Source organism: Ictalurus punctatus, chromosome 15 (assembly GCF_001660625.3).
Source record: "Ictalurus punctatus breed USDA103 chromosome 15, Coco_2.0, whole genome shotgun sequence".
Taxonomy (NCBI): Eukaryota; Metazoa; Chordata; class Actinopteri; order Siluriformes; family Ictaluridae; genus Ictalurus; species Ictalurus punctatus.
The window spans coordinates 7,627,501-7,643,570 of NC_030430.2; the positions used below are offsets into that span (position 1 = coordinate 7,627,501).

General features: G+C 36.3%; 2 protein-coding genes across 5 annotated transcripts; both read left to right on the forward strand.

The window, feature by feature from the left end:
- The first annotated feature begins 2,289 nt into the window (after window positions 1–2,289).
- LOC108261347 (urokinase plasminogen activator surface receptor) lies at window positions 2,290–5,154 on the forward strand. The gene is made up of 5 exons (XM_053686071.1): window positions 2,290–2,449; window positions 2,539–2,646; window positions 3,769–3,915; window positions 4,230–4,340; window positions 4,544–5,154. The coding sequence occupies exons 1-5, from the start codon at window positions 2,401–2,403 to the stop codon at window positions 4,744–4,746; spliced, it is 618 nt and encodes a 205-aa protein (XP_053542046.1). The 5' UTR covers window positions 2,290–2,400; the 3' UTR covers window positions 4,747–5,154.
- A 3,390-nt stretch (window positions 5,155–8,544) lies between these two features.
- On the forward strand, window positions 8,545–14,557 carry LOC128635100 (urokinase plasminogen activator surface receptor). Of its 4 annotated transcripts, none has more exons than XM_053686073.1 (6): window positions 8,545–8,659; window positions 10,586–10,645; window positions 10,733–10,843; window positions 13,456–13,602; window positions 13,872–13,982; window positions 14,190–14,557. In XM_053686073.1, the coding sequence occupies exons 1-6, from the start codon at window positions 8,560–8,562 to the stop codon at window positions 14,321–14,323; spliced, it is 663 nt and encodes a 220-aa protein (XP_053542048.1). In that variant the 5' UTR covers window positions 8,545–8,559; the 3' UTR covers window positions 14,324–14,557. The 4 variants fall into 4 exon arrangements, with proteins under 4 accessions (XP_053542048.1, XP_053542050.1, XP_053542047.1 ...); XM_053686075.1 differs by lacking the exon at window positions 8,545–8,659 and adding an exon at window positions 9,270–9,361; XM_053686072.1 differs by lacking the exon at window positions 8,545–8,659 and adding an exon at window positions 9,491–9,537.
- Window positions 14,558–16,070: the final 1,513 nt, after the last annotated feature.

Genomic DNA, 16,070 nt, shown 5'->3' on the forward strand with positions numbered 1-16,070 from the left:
TCTTGCTCTTCTCTTGTTCCTGCCGGATCTTTTTGCAGTATGAGATGTCAGATCGTCCTCTGATGGAGGCTTTAGTAATATTCGGGAAGAAGTCACCAAAAGTTACAGTTTTGTTTCTGGGTGTAATTTGTTCAGTTGTTGAGATAGGAGATGCAACGCAACAGGAGGTTGAAAACTCCATATCAGAGGCAGGGCCGTCTAAAACATTCTGTGCAAAATAAAAGGTTATTAATTTTATTCTAGAAAGTTCGCATATTTCAGCTTCAAGTTTAACAAGAGCAAGGAATCAAATTGAGCCAAGAGAAGTTGAACCCACTACAGAATGCTGATTACACATTGTAAATCTAAAAACCTTTAAGCCTGTATACTTAAACATGTTAAACATAAGGTAAATATATATTGCAAAATAATTATGAAATAAAATGATTGTCGTACCATTTGCCTTTAAGTCATGTTAGCATTTGTTAATAAAAAAAAAAAAAAATATATATATATATATATATATATATATATATATATATATATATATATACATATATAGTACTTCGTTTATATCTGTGTGCAGGGTGCCGCCAAATGAGTGTGTATGTACGTCCTTAAACTTTTGAAAAGCAGGTGATGTGATTTGAGGCTGCTCTCTATTTGGCTTGCTTCAGATTGTCCTTGGGGTGCAGCTCATTGCGCCCCAGACACGCCCACTTTTGTTGTTAGTGAATCAATATTGTTTTGATATTTTTTGACATCAAAATGATTGGACTGATCTCAACGACTCTCTTTACCATTCAGCAGCGTGTCTGCTGATGGGCGCTGCAAGAGATTGTTAATAATGTAGTAGTCGACACAACATTTCTTCCAGATTAAAGAAAATTCATTTTTATCTTTACAAAAGAAAATAAAAAATTCAAATGAAGAAAAAAAAAAAAGAATGAAGGAGCTTGGACCAGATCGACCCAACTTAGAACTTAACCAGCAGTCAAGTGATCGAGAGCAAGCTTACACTTATTATGGCAAATGGAGTTGTCTAGCTGGATTTGATAAGAGTTAGAAAATGTGACAGGATGTTGCCCTGACAGGCTTTTCTGTTGAACACACACTTGATAAAAATGTATTTACTGCTTTCATTTTCATGTGTACATTCTCAAAGTTGGACTCACTTTGTGTTTCGTCATCAAGCACTTCCTGGTGTTCAGGAATAGAAATATTTTCCCACAAAACGGTCCTGTGTATACTGTGTAATATGAACACGATCACAGTAAACAAAATGGAATGGCATCGGGTTTTATTTTTAATGGTAACAAGATAGACAGGTGACATTTATACTTATACCCTCGTATACAGTAGTAGTGACTACATAATGCTGGTGTCCATAGTTACAGTATGTCTACTTAAACAGAACTTAAGAGCTAGCAAGTTCCATTCCCACACAGCTGAGGCTATAACTCAATCCATGACAAGGCCCCTCATGATTGAAAACACACGCAATTAGGAACATCTCTGCAGTAGATCAAGTTCTCTTTGAATGGAGTATAGTTGTAATTGACAGTATTGTCGGAAAACAACTGAAAGTTTGGGGTAACACTGTGCAAAGTGTTGCTCTGCTCTCATTTTGTCTGCCTTGTACAAAAAGGGGTCTCGAGACGTAACACAGAAAGGGACGGCTGCAAGTGCAGTTTAACAGTTTTATCGGCAAACAGGCATAAACAGCAAAAGCAGGTCCTCATGCACCTGCCTGTGCATGCACGCTCACATTCTCTCCCGCACTCTGCTTAAAAGGGGAACCGTGACACGAATGAAGATATTCTGGTGAGGGATGATCCTATGTCCCTGCCATACATGTCAGCTGTTATTGTGGCATCTAGAAGATCAGTTCTGATTTTTCATATACTCCGCATTATAAGGGGTAGGGTTAAAGTTACCCTGTGCAAGCGAGAAAATATTTTAATAACTTTGGTCAGCATAGATGAAGTCTAGGCATTAGGCATACACAATCCTAAATCTTACAAACTCTTGGGAAAACGTAATTGACGCCTTTCTTCATGGTATGAGGCATAGGCTGCTCTCAGAACATGTCCGATTCTGAGTTAGTACGGTTAGTACAGTCTTATAGAAGAAAATCGTGCAAAATTGGACAACATGGAACACTTCCATACAAACACTGCAGAAGACTATCAGGTTTTAGGTGGGGCCTCCGGCAGTGGCTTCTCAGAAAAAAGTTAAAAAGTTACACACCCTCCCTTTTCAAGAAATGAAACCTAACTAGATTTATGTGTGAAGCAGATCCCCCCTCCTTCCATACACACACCCTATTGCACATGACCATAAAAGCAGGTTCCCTCTCAGACCTTACTCACATTTGAACCCCATCTGCTTCATCTTCACACCTCAACTTCTACAGAAACGATGAAGTCTCAGGTCATACTCCTGCTCATCTGCATGCTTTTCTCCAAAGGTACTGAATCTCACATGGAGCTTTTAGTAAATTAATCCATTTATTTTCACATCAGGCAACTGTTGATCTTTTTCATTCTTTTTTTTCAGCGCTGTCACTGACTTGTCAGCAGTGTATTTATCCATTATCTGCAACATGCACGGATACGCAGACCTGTGCAGATCAGTGTCTCACTTCCACCACTTCTGTGTACATGAGTAAGTAAAAGAAATGATTACTTCAGTTCCTTATGAATAAATAAAATACATTCATATGTATTTAGTAAGGAATAAGGCAGTTGATTATGTTACTGTAACAGTATGTCCTGAAGTGTGTGGTTTTTTCTTTCTTTCTCCTGAAACTGATTAAATAAAAAATGTAATTGTTTTAAATAAAAAATAAACAGCTTGTCATATTTCGGAGAAACTTTAAGTGTAATCTCCTCTGTGCTGAAGACCCCCCCATGTCTTTACATCTTTACAGCTGTACCACACAATTAAATACAACTATAAACTATTAAAAAGTGTCATTCCTCAGTAAACTTAAACTTGTAATCGCTGTAATAATGTAGGTTTTCCTGTAACGAGTTGTTTTTTTTCCATCACGGAAGGGTGTGGCGTTGTGTCTCACTACATCGTTATTTCCCACTGTGTGTCTCCTCCATAATACACCCCTACTCGGAGTTTGACGCAGTAGTACGGTGTACGGAAAGCCAAAGGGGTCATATAGAAATCACTAGTGGTTTTTGAAATAGGGGTAGTACAACTGCGTTATTAAAGTACTTTTTTTTTTTTTTTTTTTTTTTACATATTTTTTAAATCTTCATCTGTGTAGTTTGGGTGAGCTCTAGCCTCAGATTCCTGTTCTGGGTTGACAGGAGTGAAACTCCGTCTCTGTTGTAGCATATTCACCTCAAGGTTCGACATGTGCATTCTGAGTTGCGCTTCTGCTCAACACGGTTGTAAAGAGTGGTTATTTGAGTTCATGTGGCCTTACTGTCAGCTCGAACCAGTCTGGCCATTCACCTCAAACTCTTCAGCAAAAAGACTTTTCTGCCAGAGAACTGCAACTCACTGGGTTTTTTTTCCCCTTTTAAGTCACTACTGTGCATTAAAATCTCAGAACATGAGCAGTTTCTGAAAAACCCAAACTTGCCAGTCTTTTTTCCTGCTGTTTTTTTTTTTTTTCGTTATCAACCATATCACATGCTTACCTACTGCAGGATTACACAATACACCATTTCCCTTTTTCACATGAGCAGTTCAACATTATTGTTAAATCAAGCAAATCACATCATGTAAACTATTGCACAATCTCAAGTTCAGTATAATGTCCTATAGGTGGTGCAAAGGTGTCAGATGTTAATGTGAAGACTTGCGGCACAGCAGATACGTGTGTAACCGGGAGCATGAACCTGGGAGTGATGAAAATGGTCAACAATGCCAAATGCTGCCAAACTGATCTCTGCAACACTGAAACGCTGCCAGGTAAAACAACACACTCTGAAAGCGGTTCAGTTCTCTGTTTTTATTTTCCATTTCATTCAAATTCTAGATATCGCTTTTATTTCACAATACTAACTTAGAATTTGTTATTTAATCTTTGGCAGTTCCTCTTTATAGGTGTGTTGTATGCGTGATGGAGGATAATGCGTGTTTAAATGCATTAAAAAAAGTTTTTGTATTTAATTACAGTAGGTTATATTTTATATTCCAGGTATAGTATTAAATATTATTGGAGTAATTCTTGGTGACGTATGAGACACAATGAGTTGGTTGTTTAATTTTATTTCTCTGCTAAGCTTCTCCGAAGCAGGCTCCCAATGGGAGATCGTGTTATAGCTGTGATGCTAACAGCTGCTCAGGAACAGTGAACTGTGAAGGAAGTGAAGATCGCTGCATCAGTGTATCAGGTGAACATGTTCATCTCTGTTATGAATGTAATGGAATATGAATACTTTATTCAGAATGAACATGTTTACTGCTCTTAACAGATTTATTTGTAGGAATTTTGGCCACACAGGGCATTTTGATAATTTTTGTTCTTTATTCCTTTATTTCTAAATTCATTCTCTCTCTCTCTCTCTCTCTCTCTCTCTCTCTCTCTCTCTCTCAGTTCAACAAGGGAAAGATACCATCTCTATGAAAGGATGTGTATCCAAGAGCTTCTGTGCTGCTCCTGGAACAACAAGCACGTCAGGAATCGGTATATCAAACGTCCAGTGTTGTGAGGGGAATCTGTGTAACGGTGCTGAGAACTTCACACTGAGTTTCCTCCTCATGATCGTCCCTCTGCTCTCCTCCGTCCTCTTCTACTGAAATCTCCACTGATGGAGCAGCTCATGAAAAGTAGAAGTTTCTTTTTTAGCATGTGATTTACATTTTGATTGATTGTTTTAGAGTTAACTGTCATATATGCACACATACATACATACACACACACACACACACACACACACACACACACACACACACACACACACACAATGCCCTCCATTTCTATTGGCACCCTTGGTAAATATGAGCAAAGAAGGTGGTGAAAATTGTATTTGTTTAACCTTTTGATCTTTTCTTAAAATAATTCCCCCCAAAAAACTCCGCTCTCATGGATATCAAACAATTTTTTACTATTACCAAATGCTTTATTGTGATTATTAAACTGTTTTGTGGCTGAGATGTTTGTACTGTTTATAAAATAAAGAAACATACTATTCTGCCTGAAAAAAATGATAGATATTATTTCCCTAAGTTTTTTTTAACTAATTAATTTTAATATCAAAGACATTTCTGTATGAATTGCGAGTATTGCAGTGCCGGGTAAGTACTACACTGTAAAAAATGATTTGTGGTTAAATATAATACACATGAATTGCATAGTATTTACTTAAAAGAATTCGCATGTGATTTTGATAAAATCCTGTTTCTATAATGTAGCATGTGACTATGGAAAGCCAAAAGGGTCACATAGAAACAAAATGGAGCCTCGTTTGAAATTGAGAAATATAAACTATGCATGCAGGCCTGAACTGGGACAAAAAAAAATCATGCTGGGAGACTCACACTCACCCATACACCAACAATAAATTTTAATACCACTGCCCACCTGATGTTTGCTCACCAACCAATTTACTACTGTATCTAATCAGCCAGTCACGTGGCAGCAGCGCAATTAATTGGGAGGGTCAGAAATGTGATTTAAGTGACTTTGACCGTGGCATGGTAGTTGTTGCTCAGACCTTACTCACATTTGAACCCCGACTGCTTCATCTTCATACCTCAACTTCTACAGAACCACCAATGATCAAGTCTCAGGTTACACTGCTGTTCATCTGCATGCGTTTCTCCAAAGGTACTCAAGCTGACACGGAGCTTTCAGTAAATCAGTTGGTCAGTAGCTCCTTTGTGTGTACAGTTAATTATTGCAAGTTTTTCATAGTTTTTCATTCTCATTTTTCTTTAGTGCTCTCTTACCACAGACCATAAACATTTGAAGGAATCTTCCAGCTTCTGCTTACATTGGCTCTAGTATGCTAGCGTATTGATTCACACCTGGAAAAGCAGCATGCTGTTTTAAACAGGGCTTGATTAAATTTAAATGTTTATTACACTTCACATAAAATAAGTACTATTTTATGACAAATAGCCTAGCTAATTATGTAGTGCAGAATGCATTATACTGTGTAAGTGTTCAAATATACAGTATATGGCCACAAAAAATATATTTGAACTCTTTGTCCTTCCGTAGTCACAGTTTGACCTCATGAGCACTTTGATGTATGATAGCGAGAGATGAAGCAGCAGGAAAGTAGTGGAAAGAAATAACGGTTCCTAGATAGAAGACCTCCTGTCTCCAGCGGTACAACTTTTCTTGCTGAAAAAAAAGTAGCTTGTTACTGGAAAACCATGGGAGTAGGAGCCATGATGGGATTATTAGGGAGACATGATAGCAGGGCCAATTGGGGAATTTCACCAGGAAACACCCCTACTCCTTACGAGGAGTGTCCTGGTATTTTTAATGACCATAGAGAGTCAGGACCTCGGTTTAACATCTCATCCGAAAGATGGTGCTATTTTTAAAGTTTAGTGTCCTTGTCAATATACTTGGGCATTAGGCCACACACAGAACACAGAGTGAGCGCCTCCTGCTGGCCTCACTAATACCGATTCCAGCAGCAACCTTAGTTTTCCCCAGGAGTTCTCCCATCCAGGTCAGGCTCAACCCTATTTAACTTCAGCAGAAAACCAGGCAAGAACTGTAGGTAGGCTCTGGCATCCCTTACCACTTTAACAGCACTTCAATCCACCATTGCTTGAATCCAAAAAAAGGTAATATAATATTAACATCCTCTTCCAAAATTCTGTCTAAAAGAGATAGAATCTTCCCAAACATCTTAAAATGTTTGATTATTGTCTCCAAGTTCAGGTATATAATATTACTCAGAAAGCGTCCTCAGTAACACCGCTAAAATGCCAGATTAGTTCAGCTAGTCCTCACAAGAACCAAAAAGTTTGCTCATATCACCCCTATCTGACCCATATTGTCCTGGCAACCAGTAAAATTTGGTACTAATTATAAAACGTCACTAATAAAGCACTATAATCCTCTGAATGGTCTCGTCCTGGAGTACTCGTGTGACCTTTTGATCTATCATGATCCAATCAAAATGTGCAGGTTCTTTATTAGAACCTAGAATAATGATGACCACAGCAGGGATGGAGCTTCTGTGAAACATTTTAAAACTTCTTTATTTTGATCTTTTTAAAAAAATTACAAAAAAGGTAACTAACAATTAAAGTGTAAAGACTTTAAAGAAAAAAAAACAAACAGCCAGCTCATTCTTCTGTGACATGGAAGTGTGAATAAGGTCTATTAGCTTCCTTAAGATTAGATGTAGAAGTTTCTCTTCCTTAAATTTTGTGTAGTCAGTGTGCATCGGTGATATATTTGGACTGCAATACGCTTCTGTGAAATGACTTTACTTCTCTAAGAGCTCTGTATAATCTGTGGTTTGCTCTTAGTGTAACAACTGTCCTAGTGTTAAAATAAATAAATAGACTGCATAAAAATGATAGCTTAGCAAGTGAAGACATCTGAATAAAGTAAAGGTTATCTAATCTTTGTCATTATGGGATTATTAAATAACATAAATAAGACAATTAAGGCTATTTCTTGACTTTCTTTTGTACTAATCTTAAGCTTTAAATGGTCTTATTTAATTGGCAGAGGATTTTGTAAGTAAGGCAGAATATTATTGGCACATGATTTCTGGTTCGTTCATAAAATAAATGCTTGAAATAAGCTAAATTATTTGCCAATAGAATGAGACAAAAGTAAAATATCCAGAAATATGCTTAATTATCTTGTATCTGCCAAAAAAAGAGAAAGAAAAATATTTGTTGAATGTGCTTATATTCATGTTTCTACTTGCTAAAATGTACTTTTTGTAGTTTTTATTATTTTATTTTTTTAATTTTTTTTAAAAAAAATTTTAATGGCATCAGCCAGTTCCAAAACATTGGCATCAGCAGGCTCATGCACGTGGACTTCCTCTTACAAGACTTGTTTTTGTCTTTCACGCAATGGCAAGAATTTTAAGAAGCAAAGACCCAAACTAAGCATAAAGAGGTGGCAGGTTAGATAAAGTTTCCACTTCAAATCTGCTTTAAATTGTCAGGGTTTTTTTTTTTTTTTTTTAAATCAATAAGTCATAATTTACCAAACCTTTTGCTAAAGGAGCTGATAAAACTTTTAGTTTTACTTCTGCCATTTTATTTCCCATCTTCTAGGAAACGGTTTCACAACCACGGTTTAAAAAGGGCCTCTACGAGGTCACTGCATACATGCATTGTGCTGAAAGACCCATACGGTGAAGCACGGATTTTAAATGCAGTCAGTAAAGCGCTGGGTTCAGAACATGCATGTTTATTAAAATCTTTTTGCATTTAAAAAGGCTAGAAAGCGTCATTAAGTTGAAGAATATTCAAGTATATGAGACACTGGATGTTGAAGAACTGCAATGCAATCTTTTTTCCCACTTCTTATGTTTTCCCTTCACTTCTTACTTTTTCTCACTTCTTATTTTTCTGACTTCCCAATTTTTAAAAGGCATCTGAGTTTATGTGGTGTACTGTATGTATTACTTCCAAGCACTTATCAGACCCCGCACTGCACTACGCTCTCTCCGAGCGCCTAGCACCGCTCGACTGGTCCCGCCATCTCTCGGGGTGCAAGGTAGGCATGCCTCAAGACTCCACTCTGTTCTAGCACCTACAGTAAGTTGTGGAATGAACGTCCCCTAGATGTCCGAACAGCTGAGTCACTAGCTGTGTTTCCATCCATGTATTTTTATGTGAATTTTGCTATATCACATTAAAAACAATGCTCGACGGAAACACTAGATACGAATAAAATCTCCAAAATGCGCTCAATTGAGGCGGATAAATGTTTTATTTGATAAGAAGACATAAACTATGATGAAAACACATTTACTGAATGAATTCCTTGATAAGCACCAACAAAAAGTCATGTCAGTTTGCCTCAATAAATCACGTGATTGGATAATTGGCTAAGAAGAAAAAATAATTTGAGGCCATTCTGACTAATTTAGATAAAGTTCTACATTTACATGTATGATTTATATTTCTATTTACATTTAACGTTTACTTTTTCTTTCTTTTTTTACACCAAAACTAAAAAGTATTATTTGACAAGAGTCGCTATCTAAATGCATCACAAAGGCATCAAATGTTCCAAAAAATTAAGAGCCAAAAAAAAAAAAAAAAGAGCACTGGGAATTTATCTCCTTACCACCACTCACCTAAACACAGAACACTTGTTAGTTAATAAATCACCCACAGGTGCAGGCTAATCATTACCACTCCCTCTCCCAACTTGACCCCCATTCCCAAACTGCCGCTCGACCAAGTGTAACGGGTATGGAAAACATTCCTTAAATTTAATGTGTAGAATTACACAAAAAGCATGTGTACCTGATGTGGCTTCTGTTTGTCTGAGTATTTTTCCTTTTAATTGTCATGATGTCATTGGTTTGTGTAATTTCCTGTTTTGGCTCCTCCTCTTCCCTTTTGTGTTACGGTTGAATGGGAGAGGTAGGTTTGATTTTGAGTTCTCTGTAATCTTGTTTAAATCATCATTTATATGCTTATGTACTCATTTGAATTTGTTTGTAAAACAGGAAATTACACAAACCAATGACATCATGACAATTAAAAGGAAAAATACTCAGACAAACAGACAGCCACATCAGGTACACATTCCATAAATTTATGGAATGTTTTCCATACCTGTTACATTTTTACTTATCTTTGACTTGCTAATAGGAAATGGCTAACACAGCAGATTTAGTAGGTGAAGCACTAGACTGCTTTTTTAACTTCAATCTCGGACACTCATTCTTCCAACGACCCCTTCACTAGCAATAATTACACTTTCTATTCGAGTAATTCTTCCCAAATCTGCTTCGCTGTCTTACAGGAGAAACAAAATATAAAACCTGATTGGAGTTTTTCCTTGGTTTTGGTGAATATGGAAAGCCAAAGGGGACACACAGAATCAAAATGCAGCTTTGTTTGAAATTGAGAAATAATAAACTGTGCATTCAGGACTGGACTGGGTCACAAAAAAAAAACCTCACCCAGGCCACTCTATACACCCACAACAAATTTTATGACCTCTGATCACTCTTTTGCTCACTGAAAAATTTATTAGGAACCGCTGTCCACCTGCTCAATACAATACTGCTTCTAATAAGTCAATCATATGACAACAGCACAATGAATAATATCAAGCAGATACAGGTCAAGATCTTCGGTTAATGTTAACAAATGGGGGAAAATATGATGTAAGTGACTTTGATTGTGGCAAGGTTTCTGTTTTCAGACTGGCTGGTTTGAGTATTTCAGAAGCTGCTGATTCGAGTTGAATTTTAATGTACAACAGTCAAAGGCAGACAAAGAAAAGAAAGACAAAGTTAAACTCCTTCCCTTTTCATAGAACAAAACATAAGCTATATTTATATGTGAAATAAATCCCTCCCTCCATACACACACCCAATTGCACATCACCAAAAAACCAGGCTTCCTTTCAGACTTGCATTTTAACCCCATCTACTTCATCTTCACACCGCAACTTCTACAGAAACACCAACGATGAAGTCTCAGGTCACACTCCTGCTCATCTGCATGCTTTTCTCCAAAGGTACTGAATCTCACATGGAGCTCATTTCAGTAAATTAGTAATCGTCATCATCAACTGTTTTTCATTTTCTTTCTCATTTTTCTTCAGCGCTGTCGCTGACTTGTCACCAAAGTGTGCCACACTTATCCGGAACATGCACCAATGAAAAGATAATCTGTGCAGATCAGTGTCTCACTGCCACCACTTCTGTGTACATGCGTAAGTAAAAGAATTGAATTCCTTTTGAATAAAATCTAAAGTTATATATAATTAGTAAGGAATAAAACACAACAGGGTGGTTAATTATTTTTCTTTAACAGAATATCCTTTTTTTTTATTTCTCTTGAAGTTAATAAGAGAAAAAAACATTTTGTCATGTTTCTGAGAAGCCGAAAGTGTAAACTGCTCGGTGCTGAAGACTTCCCCTTGTCTTTACATCTTTACAGCTGTTCCACACAATTAAACTATATAATAATAACTATGAAAAATAACTGGAAAACATTAAAAAGTGTCATTCCTCAGTAAATTCAAACTTGTAATCACTGTAATAATGTAGGTTTTCTTGTAAAGAGCTACTTTATCCACCATGGAGGGGCGTGGCATTGTGTCTCACTACACCGTAATTTCCTTACAGTGCCGTTCCTCCATCTCACACACACACACACACATCTTTATTTTCTTTTTTAAATTAATGTCATATACCAGAACAATAAAATAAAACAAAAAGGAAAATTGTACCACATATGTAACATTATCATATGGAGATTCCTTCAGCTTTTGACACAAATATCCTCCCTCCCCTGAACTGACAAATCCCTTTTCAAGCACATATTAAAACTTTTACCATTTTTTTAATCAATAATTATATTGAAATTTAAATCACTGTGCATGCTTTTATCTTTTCAAATAACAACTCCAAGATATGTTACTGTATTTTCAATTGGAACATTACATAAATTAGTGTATTGTTTAGGGGGAAACCGAACCATGTCATCAGCAAATTGGAACGATTTTGGATTCTTTTCCTAAAGCTGTAATGCCTTGAAAATATCCCCTTTTAATGTGAAGAGCCATTATTTGTGATGCTAACTAAAAAATTTCAATAAAAAGGGGAGATTGGACACCCTTGTTTTATCCCTCTGCCCATTTCAAATCTACCAGAAGTGCCCCATGCTAATTTTACAGAACTGGTGCATTCTTGGTATAATGTATTTTTTAAAAAAGATTTTAGAAAATAACTACCAAACCCAAAAAATTCACTTTAAATAGAAATATATGTTCTATGGTATTAAAGGCCGTGTGAAAATCAATAAATAGGATAAAATTATTTTCCAAAATATATTCCTTGATGTCCAGCATGTCTAGTATCAATCTGATATTATTACTAAGGTGAATTCCTTTAATACACCCAGTCTGTTTTTTGTCGATAATATTGTGTAAAAAAAATGTAGGTAAATAACTTGCCATCGTTATTTAATAAACTTACGGGTCTCCACTTTTCCAAATGAAGAATACGGCTTCAGAATTAATCTAACAATACTTTGTCTTAAAGAGGTGGGAAATCCCTCTTTTTCAATAGATTCATTATATAGAGCCAGCAAAAAGGGACCTAATTTGTCTCTAAAGATCCTATAAAGTCCATCATTACACACGTTTTAATTTCACAAGGTGTTTCATTACTTCTTGATGGCCATTGAACTCCTTCAGATACTTAGTCCTAAGGCCGGGAAATAGATTTTTATATTTGTTTCAATTTAGTTCCATTATTATTATTATTATTATTATTATTATTAAAAACACGTATAATTTTGTTGTCTGTTATTGGTGGCATATGAATTCACAAGAGTTTAAAGAGTATGATCAATGTTAACATGTACTATTACCATTCTTCCCAAACTATCAGTTTCATAGCAAAGGACCTGACCTCTGACGATTTCTTTTAGTACAGCAAACCCTGCTGATCTAGTGCTATAATGTGAAAACCATATATCACTTCCTCATTGACTCCTCCAGAACTTGTCATCTTCTTTACATGCATGTGTTCCCTAAAAATAAAGATTTCCTTTTCAAAAGATTACGCAAACCACTGGCATGAATTGAAAAACAAAAAACTGAAATAGACATCAAAGTTTACACTTGTCCTTTTCTTAAGTTACATTAATATCTTTAACAGGGTCTTTTAATAATTTCTGGAGCAGAAATATCTTCAGTATATAAAGTTATAAATGCAAAACACATTCAATATGTAACACAAGCTATAAATACAGATTGTATGCTTATATATTTGCAGTTGTACGTAGGCATAGAAACCAGTTAAACAAAAACATTTTCAACTATAACACATTTTTGGGAGATGTATGAAAACACCAGCGTAGATTTACATACAATTGGTTTTTAATACTGTGTGTTGTAACCTGGATGATTCAACGACTGCTTTGTGGTAGTTCTTCATGAGACCCTTGTTTGTCCTGAGCAGTTAAACCGCCCAATGTCCACATTCTTTGGTTTTCCAGAATCTTCCGCATATTTGACCCCTTTCCAACATTGGCTTTATGATTTTCATCTTTCCCACTTTTTTTTAATTTGTACGGAGTAAAAATATAAACTATGCATCCTAATCGATTTGTTTATTTTTTTACTCCAATTATGGATATTTACATAAAAAGTATAATAATCAATATATACTCCAGGATTACACAACACACCATTTCCCAGTTCAACATTATTTTAAAATCAATCACATGCTGTAAACTATTGCACAAGCGCATGTTCAGTACTTCTTATATTAGTGTAGGACGCGTGTTCATACTGATACGTGGAATGTTCTATAGGCGGTGCAAAGATGTCGGATGCTAATATGAAGGCTTGCGGCACGGCAGAGATGTGTGTGAGCGAGAGCATGAACCTGGGAGTGATGAAAATGGTCAACAATGTCAAATGCTGCCAAACTGATCTCTGCAATGCTGAAACGCTGCCAGGTAAAACAACACACTCTGAAAGTGGTTCAGTTCTCTGTTTTTATTTTCCATTTTATTCTCATTCTAGATATCTACTTTATTTCGCAGTAAAAACTCTTTATTGGTGTGTTGTATGTGTGATGGAGGATAATACATGTCTACATTTGTTTAATATAACTACAGTAGATTATATTTTATCTTCAAATAATAGTATTAGATATTATTGGAGTAATTCTTGGTGACGTATGAGACACAATCAGCTGTTTGTTTCATTTTATTTCTCTGCTAAGCTCTTCCGAAGCAGGCTCCCAATGGGAGATCGTGTTACAGCTGTGATGCTAACGGCTGCTCAGTAACAGTGAACTGTGAAGGAAGTGAAGATCGCTGCATCAGTGTATCAGGTGAACATGTTCATCTCTGTTATGGATGTAATGGAATATGAATACTTTATTCAGAATGAACATGTATACAGCTCTACACAGGGCATCTGGTTGAGACTAGCGGTGTGTACCGGGTGCATTTTCATGATTTTTGCTCTTTATTGTTATTCCTTTATTTCTAAATGCTCTCCCTCTCTGTCTGTCTCTCTCGCATGTACTCTATCTCAGTTAAACAAGGAAGCAACACCATGTCTATGAAAGGATGTGTATCCAAGAGCCTCTGCACTTCTTCTGGATCACCAAGCACATCAGGAATCGATATGTCAAATGTGAAGTGTTGTGAGGGAAATCTGTGCAATTGAGGTGCTGAGAGCTTCCACCACTGATGGAGCATCTCACTTAAAGCCTTATCATTTAAAGACTTTATTTCCTGTTCAATAATTCAGTCATGTTTCTCAATGTTCTATTGGGAGAGTGTGTGATGATGATGATGATGATGATGCAAATGTTTATGATCAGAATCTATAAGGGGAAAAAAAGATTTATTTTGTTTGTAAAGCAATTAAAAAGTCCAGTAATAAACGGAATATTATTCAGGTCTATAGATTTTTTAATTATTATTATTTTTTAAAAACATTTTTGTGCTCAAAATTAGAACCTGTACATGAAATACATTATAGCTTTTTATTAGTATTACCAAATGTTTTATTTGCGAGAGAACCAAACATCTTTGTGGCTGACATGTTTACTTTGTTTATAAATATCATATACAGTCATGGCCAAAAGTTTGCGATCACTATACTATATATTATATATTTATAGTGATCACAAACTTTTGGCCATGACTGTAGACAAATATATCAATATACTGTAGACAAATCATACTTGTCTGTCTGAAAAAATGCCAGATCTTATTTTCCATAAGGTATTTATAAGGCAGACATACAAATCCAAAACATGAATCAACACCGTGAATGGGAAACAGACAGAGGTCAGCTGATCAACAAATAGCAAAGACTAGGCAATAGTCTAGTCTAAAAAAATACAAGACTGTAAATGAGAAAGCAAAAGTATATCAAGAAGCAGGAAATCGGAACACAGAACAAAGGCTCGGTAATGACAGACGGGTGAATGCTGATTTTATTATCCACCCGCACAATTTCTATACCGCTTATCCTACAGTGTCACGGGGACCTGGAGCCAATCCCAGGGAGCATGGGGCACAAGGACGGCCGGGGTACAACCTGAACGGGGTGCCAATCCATTGCAGGGCACAGTCACACACACATTCATACACTAAGGACACTTTGGACATGCCAATCAGCCTACCATGCATGTCTTGGGACGGGGGGAGGAAACCAGAGTGCCCGGAGGAAACCCCCACAGCACGGGGAGAACACGTAAACTCCGCACACACAGGGCATCGGCGGGAATCAAACCCCCAACCCTGGAGGTATGAGGCAAACCTGCTAACCACTAATCCACTGTTGCTGCTGCTGCTGTTATTATTATTATTATTATTATTATTATTATTATTATTATTATTAAAAAACCATAAATACATTTTTAAAAAGTGCAGATGTTTCATTTCACAGAGGTAGTCTCTGACACCAAAATATTAATATTTTATTTCGAATTATAGATATAATAAAACGGGTATTTCAAATCTCAGTCCCAGTCATATCGGTTCACACTGACCTACTCCATGCTCACAATAAAGTTGAGTTCATTTTACTGTAGAATTTTAAAGTAACTGCTCGTCAAACTCACTGGATCTGACAATATAAATGAACCTGGAGGCACTTTTTAAATCTATTATAAACTTGGCATTTCAAATCCCCAGTCGACGATCAAAATCACTTATATCAGTTCACAGGTACTCTGTGTGCCAAATAAAAGGTTATTAATTTATTCTAGAAACTTTGCATATATCAACTTCAAGTGTAAAAAGAGCAGTGAATCGAATTGATCCAAGAGAAGTTGAACCTACTACAGAATGCTGATTACACATTGTAAATCTAAAAACCTTTAAGCCTGTATATTCATAGATACTGTGAATTGGTGTGTGTTTGTTTTGTTACTTATTTTGTTGGGAAATTATGTTAGATT